The following is a 12,248-nucleotide window of genomic DNA, read 5'->3' as shown; positions in this document are numbered from 1 at the left end:
CGAGCAATTAAATGCGGCATTAAGCTACTTTTTCCTTTTTTAATGGGATTTCTACTTCTGGCTACTATTTACACAGTAGCACTCCTTTGCAAGATTTCATTTCTGATTAAAAGCTTAAAAGTTGCCTTTTGGAGATCTTTTGTTCATGTTCATGCATTCAGTGAATCTGACTTCCAGGTAGATAGATATGCCTCAGACAACAGTTGTCACGTGCTACAAGTTAAAGGTAAAGGTAAAGGGACCCCTGACCATTAGGTCTAGTCGTGACCGACTCTGGGGTTGCGGCGCTCATCTCACTTTATTGGCCAAGGGAGCCGGCGTAGAGCTTCCAGGTCATGTAGCCAGCATGACTAAGCCGCTTCTGGTGAACCAGAGCAGCACACGAAAACGCTGTTTACCTTCCCGCTGGAGCGGTACCTATTTATCTACTTACACTTTGACGTGCTTTTGAACTGCTAGGTTGGCAGGAGCAGGGACCGAGCAACGGGAGCTCACCCCGTCGCGGGGATTCGAACCGCCGACCTTCTGATCAGCAAGCCCTAGGCTCTGTGGTTTAACCCACAGCGCCACCTGTGCTACAAGTTACTCTTCCTTAAATTTTGTAGGAAAACTTCTTCACACGCACGCACAATAAAATAAAATAAAAAGTAACACTGGGTCTCAACAGATCTCTGATGCATGCTTTCCTTTCTCTCAGCAGGTATCCTCCTGGGGTTGTCAGCGTGGCTCCACCTGGCCTACCTACCGCCGTAGAAGGAATAGTCCCCAACGCCATGTCCTTATCGCATGGGCTTCCTCCTGTCGCCCACCCTCCCCACGCTCCTTCTCCGGGCCAGACAGTCAAACCAGAAGCTGATAGAGACCACCCTAACGACCAGTTGTAGCCTAAGAAAACATCATTCCCAGCACGGGCGACTGTGGAAAGCGTGCGGAAAACCGATTGGACTTTGAATAGATGCAAAATCATGAACATACAGAGGAGGCCATATTATGTTTTAGACAGTGGTCCAAAATGCAGTATAATGAGAAATGGTGGGAGATGAAAGATTTGAAAACTTTATTCCTCCATATAAAAATGTAGTTTGTCCCTGTTCAGTGACCTGACTCACTGTTTCTGTGTCCTATGGGTTCTTTGTTAAGCCAGAGAAGTTAGTAGTTTAATTATATCATGAATGTACTTGTCTGTGTACAGTTTTTAGAACATTAACAAGGGTTTGTTTGCTTAGTTGTCAACAAGAAAAAAAATTATATATATAAGGGAGGCATTCGACAAACCATTTTTGAGATTTGGGATCCTTTGTTTTTTATATGTTTAAAAATGCCTAAAAGCGAAGCAGTTGGTGAACTTCTCAGGACAACGATTTTTCCCATTTTTCTTTCTATGCCACGCAGTGCATTGTTTTTTCTACCTTCTTGTCTTATTTTTTTAGAATAATTTAATAAAGTAAAAACAGTTTCTCCTAATTTCGGCACAAATTCCCCTTATTTCAGAATGAAGACATTTCGAAGAGATTTTGAGGTGCAAAATAAAAGTTTTTTTTATAAACGAGCATTATGCTTTTTGTCACCGGTTAATATATATTATTGGTGGGATGCAGAGAGAGAGATTGAGAGAGACACTAGACTACTGAAAAGTAGCTGCATTTCATTGCCTACATGGATTCCTTCCTGGTAATGTGGTAGGCTAGCAATATTTTGGGTTAAAATCATGTTTGTGACTGTGTCCATTTGTATGAATTATTATTTTCAAGAAATAAAAATTCCAAACAAATACCATGTGCACCATATATATGTATATATACATATTTATTTCTGGGTGATTGTTCATCTTTTATGAGGATTAAGGGATACTTCACGCCTAGGTTTAGTTTGCTGTGATTGTTGTAATGCTTTCTCGGAAGAACAACAGCCTCATTAAATGCAGTTCTTTTAAATACAGTATTTTACAGCAAGGATAGGGATATGTTTGGCCCTCAGCTCGGACTCCCCGTACTTTGCAGCCGTTGTCAATGGTTAAGGAAAACGGAAGCTGAAATCTAACAGCAAATGGAAAATGACAGCTTCTGCCATCCCTGTTTTTACTGACTGGAAAGCTGGAAATGATGTATTGGAAAAGAACAGCTTTCGTTTCATTTTTTCCAACTACGCGAATCGGTTTTCTTACATCTTGGGACATAAAGTTTTGGTTTTGAAAGAGCATCAGCTAGCCACAGAACAGCCAGCTTTTTTAATATATATTTCTCATTGCAAACCAATATAATAGTGGCACAAACATTTCATGTGCATATTAAAAAAACTATTTTGACTGAGAATAAACGGATTAAATATGGAACACAATCCTACTGGAAATGTTTCCATATTTCATACTCTCTTCCCTGCCATCCTTTCTTCACCTCAATCAGCCACTGAAGCAAATTATGGTGAAATAAAAACCTGGTGAAAGGATCACTCTTTATTTTACACTATTTTCTGCAAAAGGAGCAGCCTGCAATACTGTTGGGTTTTGAATATGCTCTGTTGATGCCCATAAATTTTCATTTTTCTTCTTCCCCTTAGATCTCGTAATTACATTCCTATCTTTTGATTAAATGATGGCTTCCACATTTTCGCATTATGGCTTTGTCCCTCCCTTTCCTAACTCCCTCTTAACCCTCATCCCTCCAGATTATTTAGATTTCAGACAATCTACTATATATTTGGAAAGCGGCTTGTCTGCCTGCCTGCCTTATTTTCTACAGGCTTGGCTGCCTCTCAAGATATTGCCAGCAAACTCAGCTTAGGGTTCATCACCATTTCTATGCATGGTGCCATTTTGTGTCAAGATGGCGGCCCCAAACGTCACTTTGGTGTGACTTTGCCCATTTTTGGTCATAGGTTCAACCGCCTCTCAATATATTGTCACCAGGCTTGGCACGAGGGTCCCCAAGGTGGGGGTGGCAAGCATTTGGACACTGGCCACGTTTTGAACCAAGATGGTAGACCAAAATGTCGCTTTGGCCAAACTCTGCAGACGTGTACCCAAAGTGGGGGCAGCAGAGGGCTTTGTTGCCACATGGATGCCAGGTGCCATTTTGATTCAAGTTGGCAAACCGAAAAATGAGTTTGGCACAGCACCACCTGATTTTTGACATGACCAGTCCAAACTCACAAATTATACTACCTGTTGGAAACAAAAAACAAAACCCTCAAATGTCTTTTGCTTTCTACAGATTCCCCAGGCAGCCCAGTCACTCCCTAAGGTTAAGGGACCCCTGACCATTAGGTCCAGTCGTGACCAACACTGGGGTTCCGGCACTCATCTTGCTTTATTGGCCGAGGGAGCCAGCGTTTGTCCGCAGACAGCTTCCGGGTCATGTGGCTAGCATGACTAAGCCGCTTCTGGCGAACAAGAGCAGCGCACGGAAACGCCGTTTACCTTCCCGCCAGAGCGGTACCTATTTATCTACTTGCACTTTGACATGATTTAGAACTGCTAGGTGGGCAGGAGCTGGGACTGAGCAACGGGATCTCACCCTGTCGCGGGGATTTGAACCACCGACCTTCTGATTGGCAAGTCCTAGGCTCTGTGGTTTAACCCAGTCACTCCCTACTAGTCCTTTTATATCGGGAATTGTGGAACTGGTTATCATTACACCCCAGAGTCAGCTAAGAAATGGTTTCGTTTGATTCTGAGTGATGGATCATGTGGTTGTCCTGAAGCTTGTCTGAAAAAAATACTGAACTTTGGCAGGATCTTGCCACGTATTTCCTATGTTTCCCGTAAAGGTGGAGATGCTAAAAATAGTTATCTAAGCTACTGGTAGTTACCACTAGGTGGCAAAAATACTGTATTAATGTATTGATGCTGAGATACTACAAAATCATCTGATTTTGGGGTGCGACACACAACATGTAATTAGAATACAGTATATTCTTTGCAGCCAGCATTTTGCATGTTAAGATGCCCAAGACCTATAGAGACAAGAAGGCAGATTTACTGTTATCGATCATTAGCAACTTGACAAAAGAGAGACTAACCTTTCTTCTGTCCTGATGTGATTTTGCACGTCCTAGAAGCTTGATAGATTTCTCCACCTTATCCAGAGCAGAAGAAGCAAAATCACTTCCTTCCAACCTAATTTCTAGAGTCTGGCTTAACTGTTAAAGGAGAAAAAGACCAACATCTGAAAGTGTTCTATACCCTTGTACTTCTTTAGATACCTTTAAGCATTTTTCTTCTTTCCCATTTAACTTAAAGATACCGTATTTTTCGCTCTATAAGACACACCAGACCATAAGACGCACCTAGTTTTTGGAGGAGGAAAACAAGAAAAAAAAATATTCTGAATCTCAGATGCCAGAACAGCAAGAGGGATCGCTGCGCAGTGAAAGCAGCAATCCCTCTTGCTGTTCTGGCTTCTGGGATAGCTGCGCAGCCTGCATTCGCTCCATAAGACGCACACACATTTCCCCTTACTTTTTAGGAGGGAAAAAGTGAGTCATATAGAGCAAAAAATATGGTATGTTAAGAGTAAACCTGTCCCAGCTTGTGTGGCTGCAACAACAACAACGACAGCAATAAATCAAGATAGCAATCAAGGTTAAGTGAGAAAGTATTGCACAATTCTTTTGATACGGGTACCAGCAGCGGACCAAGCCGATTGGACGCCTAGGATGGCACACCTGCCCTGCACCCAGGGGCGGGGCCAGCCATCCTTGGGGCGGGGCCAGCGAGGCAGGACGCTCTGTGGGGCCTCCGAGGAGTCTGCCTGCCTCCTCCCACTCAGCTGCCCTACAGCTGGGGTGAAGTTGGCGGGCGGACCATTTGGGGCAGCACAGAGCCTGCAGGCACTCAAGCCACCGCGTCACTCCCAGGAGAGACACGTGGTTCGGGCGCGCTGCAAGCCCCGCAGTGAGTGTCGCCCTGGCATGTTGTCACCCCCTCTGTGGTGACACCTGGGGCAACCCACCCCCACCACACCCCCTTCCTCCGCCGCGACTGGAACTGCATTCAAGGAAAAGGAGGATATTAAAGACATAGGAAGTCAACAAATCGTCAAAGCAGCACAATGCCTTGGGCCCGCTGAATGGTGTTGAGTATGCCGTTGCTAATCCCTGCTTAATGGTAAAGGTAAAGGGACCCCTGACCATTAGGTCCAGTCCTGACTGACTCTGGGGTTGCGGCTCATCTTGCTTTATTGGCCGAGGGAGCCGGCGTACAGCTTCCGGGTCATGTGGCCAGCATGACTAAGCAGCTTCTGGCGAACCAGAGCAGCACACGGAAACGCCGTTTACCTTCCCGCCGGAGTGGTACCTATTTATCTACTTGCACTTTGACGTGCTTTCAAACTGCTAGGTTGGCAGAAGCAGGGACCGAGCAACGGGAGCTCACCCTTTCGCCGGGATTCGAACCGCCAACCTTCTGATCGGCAAGCCCTAGGCTCTGTGGTTTAACCCACAGCGCCACCCGCATCCCTACAGCACCACCCGGATCCCTGATACCTTCTTACTGTGTATGAATTGCCAAAGAGCAAGCAGTAATGGGGGGGGGGGAATTAAATGCAAAGACTGCAACCTGAAAATGGATATTTTTTATTTATTTAAAAATTATGAATGTGTACGCGAATGTTCATGTTGCCAAGTCACACGGCATTCGCATCTGGCTCTGTGATTTCCAGCTGCCGGAAAAGACACTCTTTTGTCACAGAAACGGCTCTTGCTTCACACAAACTGTTCTCCCAGCAGACGTGTGTTCACAAACACGGAATTTGTAAGAGAGGCAGAGCTCAGCATTCCCTTCCTCTGATTCTTCCTCTCTACGCTGTTTTTCCTTAATTGAAAAAGTATAGTTTTAGTTCCACGGGACATTATCGCCAAAGCTGTTTCATTTGAGCTAAGCAAGGAAGAAGATGAACTATCGCCCTGCGGGATGACGCATAAAAGCCACCACCATCTGGGACACCTCTGCTCTTTGCTTAAGACAGAAAACTGGTCATGTAAAACAGTGCTCCCCAACCTTCTCATCGCCGTGGACCAGTAAATGTTTGATAATTTTTCTGTGGCCCGCTTGTTTTGATTTAATAATTTTAATTTAATTGTATTTAAACATGCCTTCAAAATAAAATACAGCTACACCAAAAAATGAATATAAAGTGATTTATTTTATTTAACTCACTAGAATGCCAAATCAATGAGAACCCTGAGCTTGTTTCTTTGCAACGAGACGGTTCCATCTGGGGGTAATAGGAGACAATGACACCCGAGGTGTGTTGCTTATGTCCAGTTTATTCCATTGTTTTGTTTTGGTTGCTGTCACTGCAGAAAACCCCGCTTCACACAGATAGGTTGTCGGAAATGGCAATAGGGATTTAAGTGCTGTGGTGGCAATCTCAGGGTATTCCGCCATGACTTTAATCCAGAACATCGGCAGAGTTGTTGTCTTGAACGTAGTTTTAAGGCCACCGTCATTTGCAATCTCCAGCAGTAGTTGTTCTTCTTGCATAGACATGCTAGATTCGCCTGATTTGTTGGCAAATGGGTCGTGGATCAATTCCTTACCAATTCGTGGGTCTTTTGTGGTTGGGAAGTAGCGCTCAAACTCTTTTAAAAGCAAAGACAGGTGATCGTGCATGTTCGATGAATGTTCAAGCTCAGTCTCGCCTACAATCCCTGCTAGTGTCTTAAGGTAAAGGTAAAGGTACCCCTGCCCGTACGGGCCAGTCTTGACAGACTCTGGGGTTGTGCGCCCATCTCACTTAAGAGGCCAGGGGCCAGCGCTGTCCGGAGACACTTCCGGGTCACGTGGCCAGCGTGACATCGCTGCTCTGGCGAGCCAGAGCCGCACACGGAAACGCCGTTTACCTTCCCGCTGGTAAGCGGTCCCTATTTATCTACTTGCACCCGGAGGTGCTTTCGAACTGCTAGGTTGGCAGGCGCTGGGACCGAGCAGCGGGAGCGCACCCCGCCGCAGGGATTCGAACCGCCGACCTTTCGATCGGCAAGCCCTAGGCGCTGAGGCTTTAACCCACAGCGCCACCTGCGTCCCCTGCTAGTGTCTTAAACATGTCCAAAATGCCTCTGTTCACGCGCCGTCCCCACAACTCCAGTTTGGCTTTAAATGCAGCTACTTTGTCTGATAACTTGAAAACAGTTGTCATTTTCCCCTGAAGGCCCAGATTGAGTTCATTGAGCAGGCTGAATATGTCACACAGGTAAGCCAGTTTTGTGACCCATACCTTGTCACTGAAATGTGCTGCCAGCGGTGACTTCTTTTCTGAGAGAAATCTTTGCAATGGCTCTCGTAATTCAAATACTCTGGTTAGCGATTTTCCTCTGGATAACCATCTTATTTCTGTGTATAAGAGAAGGCATCTGTACTCTGTGTCCATCTCACAAAGCTGCTCAAACAGGCGCGAGTTAAGTGCGTGTGCTTTGATGTGGTTAATAACTTTAACGACACCCATCAATACGCTGTTAAATTCCGGTGACATTTTTCGGCTTGCCAGCATTTCCCTGTGAATGAGACAATGCGTAGATTCACTCTCAGGTGCAACCTCCTTAATCCGAGCAGTTAAACCAGACAGTCGTCTGGTCATGGCAGCAGCTCCGTCTGTGCATAAAGGTAAAGGTATGCTGACACAAAAGGACCATTTCAGTTTTTCTGATATATAACCATCCAGTGACTTGAACAGTTCTGCTCCTGTGGTGTTGGTTGGCAAAGATAGTGCACATAACAAATCCTCATGCACATCCTCCTGATATAGATATCGCACATAAACAAGTAGTAGTGCCTTGTTGTCGATATCTGTAGATTTGTCAACCTGGAGTGCATACCACGGTGATGTATTAATCCTCTCCAACAATTGTGCCTCAATGTCTTTGGCTATTTCCTCAATGCGCCTAGTCACAGTGCTAGCTGACAAAGGCACATGTGCTATCTTTTCCACAGCAGCCTCTCCTAGAAGTTCACGGCAAATGTCTTTAGTGGAGGGCAAGATCAATTCTTCACCAATAGTAAATGGCTTTTTAGCCTTAGCAATGCGGTTAGCCACCAAATATGATGCTCTTTTTCTTTCAAAATACTCCAGGGGCTTGTCTTTTATGCCAGGGTGCTTGGCGGTCAAGTGGCGAAGCAGTTTTGAAGGTTTCATTGCCTCATTAGAGAGCTTCTCGCCGCAAACTATGCAGAGCGGTTTTGATGCGTGGGAATCACCTGTCCCAATAAATCCATATTTCAAATAGGACTTGTGGTATTATCTGTTAAAAGTTGCATGTTTCTTTGATGTTGAAGGCTCTTCTTCTGTCTGTTCACTGGGCCTTTTTTTCTTCCCAAGGAAACTTTTTTCTTCCCAAGGAAACGATGTCTGTTTCATACTCATTTTTGCTGATTTGTGGGTTAAAGCAGACACAATAACACGTCAGTACACACCAGTATCGGTGAACAGATAGAAGAGCTAGAAGAGTGATACCTTCTCTTTCTCTTCACTCCACTGCTGCTTGCAACTGCTCAGCTCCAGATGTCACCTAAATCCGAATGTAAATCAAAAAACTATCAACGCAAAAATGTGATCAGTGTTTTAAATATATGACCAGTGTATCAAAATAACTGTGAAATATATATATAAATCACAAAAGATGATTGTGCCCCCTTTCAATACAGAGATGCCAGCGTTCGCCTTTCAATACAGTGGTGCCTCGCAAGACGAAAAGAATCCGTTCTGCGATTTTCTTCGTCTAGCGGTTTTTTCGTCTTGCGAAGCAAGCCCATTGACGGCTTAGCGGATTAGCGCTATTAGCGGCTTAGCGGTTTTTAGCGGCTTTTAGCAGCTTATCGGCTTAGCGGATAAGCCGATAAGCGGCTTAGCGGCTTAGAAAAAGGGGGGGAAAGGGGGGGAAAGTCAGAAAAACTCGCAAGACATTTTCATCTTGCGAAGCAAGCTCATAGGAAATTCATTTTGCAAAGCACCTCCAAAACAGAAAACCCTTTCGTCTAGTGGGTTTTTTGTCTTACGAGGCATTCGTCTTGCGGGGCACCACTGTACAGAGATGCCAGCATTCCCCCTTTCAATACAGAGATGCCCCAGCATTCCCCCTTTCAATACAGAGATCATCACGCCATAGTGCTGAGTCTCCTCAATAGCAGAGAACCCCCGCCCCCCTCCGTGCACTTATGCCTGAACCCGCACAAACACATTCGACCCAGGAGTTGTTGACCTAAATAAGTGCAATAGGCCTGGGTGAATGAGAGGGCATTCTAATAAAACCATTGCTGCTCCTCTTTCCATTTGATAGTGCTGAGTCCCCCCTCTCCGTGCACTTACCTCACGGCAGCTTCTCTTCAGTCCCCGCGTCTCCGACCTCGAGTCCTCGGTCCTCCCGTGGCACCTCCTCCTCGGCCAATGGCATGAGGTTTGCCTTTCGGCCAATCAGGGAGCGGGAGGACCCGCTCCCTGAATGGCCAGGGGGAGCATCAGTGTAACAATAGCGAATTTTCATTCGCTATTGTCACACAATGGGCGGGCTTGAGAGGGCGCAATGCAACTCGGCCGCCCGCCACAGCGAAATGATTTGAAGTTCCTCGGGCGGCCCGGTGTCGATTGATCCATGGACCGGCACCGGTCCGCGGCCCGGGGGTTGGGGAACACTTTTACGTCGTAAAGGACCCCACAAAGAGGGGATTTCGGCCTCTGTTTCAGATGTTTCTTTGTGTGATGCAAACTGAGTTGGCATGAATGCAGACTTTTCTACACCTAACCTAGAAGTAAAATGCAGTGTACACATAATGTGAGTTGTTACTCCTTTGCCATGAAGTTAATTCTGAAATGCAGTCCTGAGTTTGTCTGCCCCCTGAGAGCTGAAGTGCATTGCAGAAGTCGAGTGGTCTTGATTATTGAGCACCACAGTGGCATATATTTTATTTGTTAGCCGTCGCCTGGCAGCAGTCATTACATCAGGCTGCAGCGGAGGAAGGCAGGGAGGCCTGCGGAGAAACCAGCAATGTTTGATGCCTTATCGGCTTGAACTTTCTAACCCAGCTGGTCATTAGAGGATAGGGTTGTACTCCTCCTGTACGTTTCCAAGCTCAATTCAAAGTGAAGGAGCGTCTCCACCCCCATCATTCTGCCTGGACACTGAGGTCCAGCTCTGAGGGCCTTCTGGCAGTTCCCTCGCTGTGAGAAGCCAAGTTACAGGGAACCAGGCAGAGGGCCTTCTCGGTAGTGGCACCCGCCCTGTGGAACGCCCTCCCACCAGGTGTCAAGGAAATAAACAACTACCTGACTTTTAGAAGACATCTGAAGGCAGCCCTGTTTAGGGAAGTTTTTAACGTTTGAACTTTTATTGTGTTTTTAATATCCTGTTGGAAGCCCCTCAGAGTGGCTGGGGAGGCCCGGCCAGATGGGCAGCGTATAAGTAATATTATTATTATTATTATTATTCAACTTTGTTGCTTGTGGCTCAGATTACCTCAGAGGTGGTGTGCATTATTACCAGCTTTGACTGGTGTTTCTGTCAGTTATGACTGCAACTGGACTGGGATAGCTTGATGACGGGCTCAACCCACTGGTGACCTGAAGGAGACATTGATGTGACCAGATGATGCTTTGGGTCTCTTCCATTTCTACAATTCTGTGATTCTATGTGAAGCTGCAGCTGGTGCAGAAGTCCAACTGCTGTTAGGCATTGACTACTGACTGCCGGATTGGCCAGATGAGGAAGAATAGTGGGAGACTGCCTCCCCTTCCTGACCCTTCCAGGAAGGGAAGAGGAAGACAGTATAGATTTACAACAGGGGTTTGAGGGGCGGTCACAGCTCAGAGGCAGATGAGGGGGAACGTTAGGGAATCATGGGAGAGCCAGAAGAATACCCAGCTGACACATTGTCATTAGAAAGCATTCGAGACCATCCATCTCCCAGGACCCGGCGAGCCTTAAAAGTAGGAGAGTAAAGAGCTCAAAGACAGAGGGCACGTAGCAGCACCCGTAGAGGAGAGGATGAGAATGACAAATGAAGAAGTGGGAGAGATGGGGGTGTGATTCACTCGGGACAACGCCATTATCCAAGAGGCTATAGCCCAGGCATCCTCAGCCTCGGCCCTCCAGATGTTTTGAGACTACAACTCCCAGCATCCCTGACCACTGGTTCTGCTAGCTAGGAATCATGGGAGTTGTAGGCCAAAAACATCTGGAGGGCTGAGGTTGAGGAAGCCTGCTATAGCCTCTCTCTGTAACAACTAAAATATAAAAGGACTGTAAGAAACTTTTCCTTGTTTTGATAATTCCTGGGCAACCAGCTGGGAGCCGCTGACAGCATCCTGACACCGACAACATGTAATACCAGGGTTGTGGGAGCTGCACTGGCTCTTTAAAAGGGTATGGGAGAACAGGAGACTAACGTCCAATACTAAGATGAAGGTCTACCAGACTTGCTGCTTTATGGAAGTGAGCCACAGGCAATTTACAACCGGCAGGAGTGACACCTCATTGCTTTCTACATGCGCTGTGTCAGGAAGATTTTGGGCATCAATGGCAGGACAGAGTCTTAAACAAAGATGTGCTCTTCAAAGCCCAGCATGTTGGCACTCCTGTCTCACTGCCTACACTGGCTGGTCATGTACGCAGAATGGAAGATGGCTGGCTCCCAAGGATGTGCTCTATGGAGAGTTCAGGCCCAAGGCCCGTTGGCAGACCAACTCTGTGTTGCACAAGAGTTTTCCTTCTGTGTTGCACAAGAGTTTTCCTTCTGTGTCATGGCTGTAATCTTGAGGGCAGGAACTGACTTTCTTTTGTGACCCTTAAGCCTTTCTTGGCTGAAGAGTGGTATAAAAACTCTTTTAAATAACAACAACAACAACAATAATGTATAGCATGTTACATGTCCAGCAGAAAAGCACCTATCATTTAAAGGTGGATTGTTGCTATGGCTTGGAAATTATTTCAGTAAGTCACTCTCTCCCTGGAGTGGACTCACTTTCCTCTTTCAAGTATTTTAGGGGAAAATCCACCTAGGCTTTTCTCTGTTTTTCATGGCATGAAAAAGTGCACTTAGAGGTGAAACCTCCTCAGCAATGCTCTCAATGTCATTTGCATCTGGAGAGCACATTGGCGGGCCCCTGGGGCAATCAGCCTTGACTAAAGACATAATTGTAAGATGAATCTTGCTCTGGAAACCTACTCTAGACACAACTGCCAGTTGGCCTTTCGCTGCTCAGAGACTTACAACGTCTCCTCCTTAGTATATGATTAGAAAAACAGTCCAGCAGCAACATTTA

The 12,248-nt window shown here is 46.1% G+C and overlaps 1 protein-coding gene across 5 annotated transcripts in view; it reads left to right on the top strand.

Annotated features, from left to right (window-relative positions):
- Positions 1 to 1,771, top strand: part of CTBP1 (C-terminal binding protein 1) — a 55,202-nt gene extending 53,431 nt beyond the window's left edge. For 4 of the 5 annotated variants that reach the window (XM_079975338.1, XM_079975342.1, XM_079975341.1 and 1 more), the window contains one exon: positions 698 to 1,771. In XM_079975338.1, the coding sequence (XP_079831464.1) occupies positions 698 to 884 (187 nt within the window). In that variant the 3' untranslated portion in view covers positions 885 to 1,771. The remainder of the gene's footprint in view (positions 1 to 697) is intronic. The other variant, XM_079975339.1, reaches the window with a different exon arrangement.
- Positions 1,772 to 12,248: the final 10,477 nt, after the last annotated feature.

The sequence above is a fragment of the Podarcis cretensis genome (genome assembly GCF_951804945.1).
Source record: "Podarcis cretensis genome assembly, chromosome: 5".
NCBI classification, from domain to species: domain Eukaryota; kingdom Metazoa; phylum Chordata; class Lepidosauria; order Squamata; family Lacertidae; genus Podarcis; species Podarcis cretensis.
Note: the sequence above shows the minus strand (reverse complement) of the source record. Positions and strands in the feature narration are given on the sequence as shown.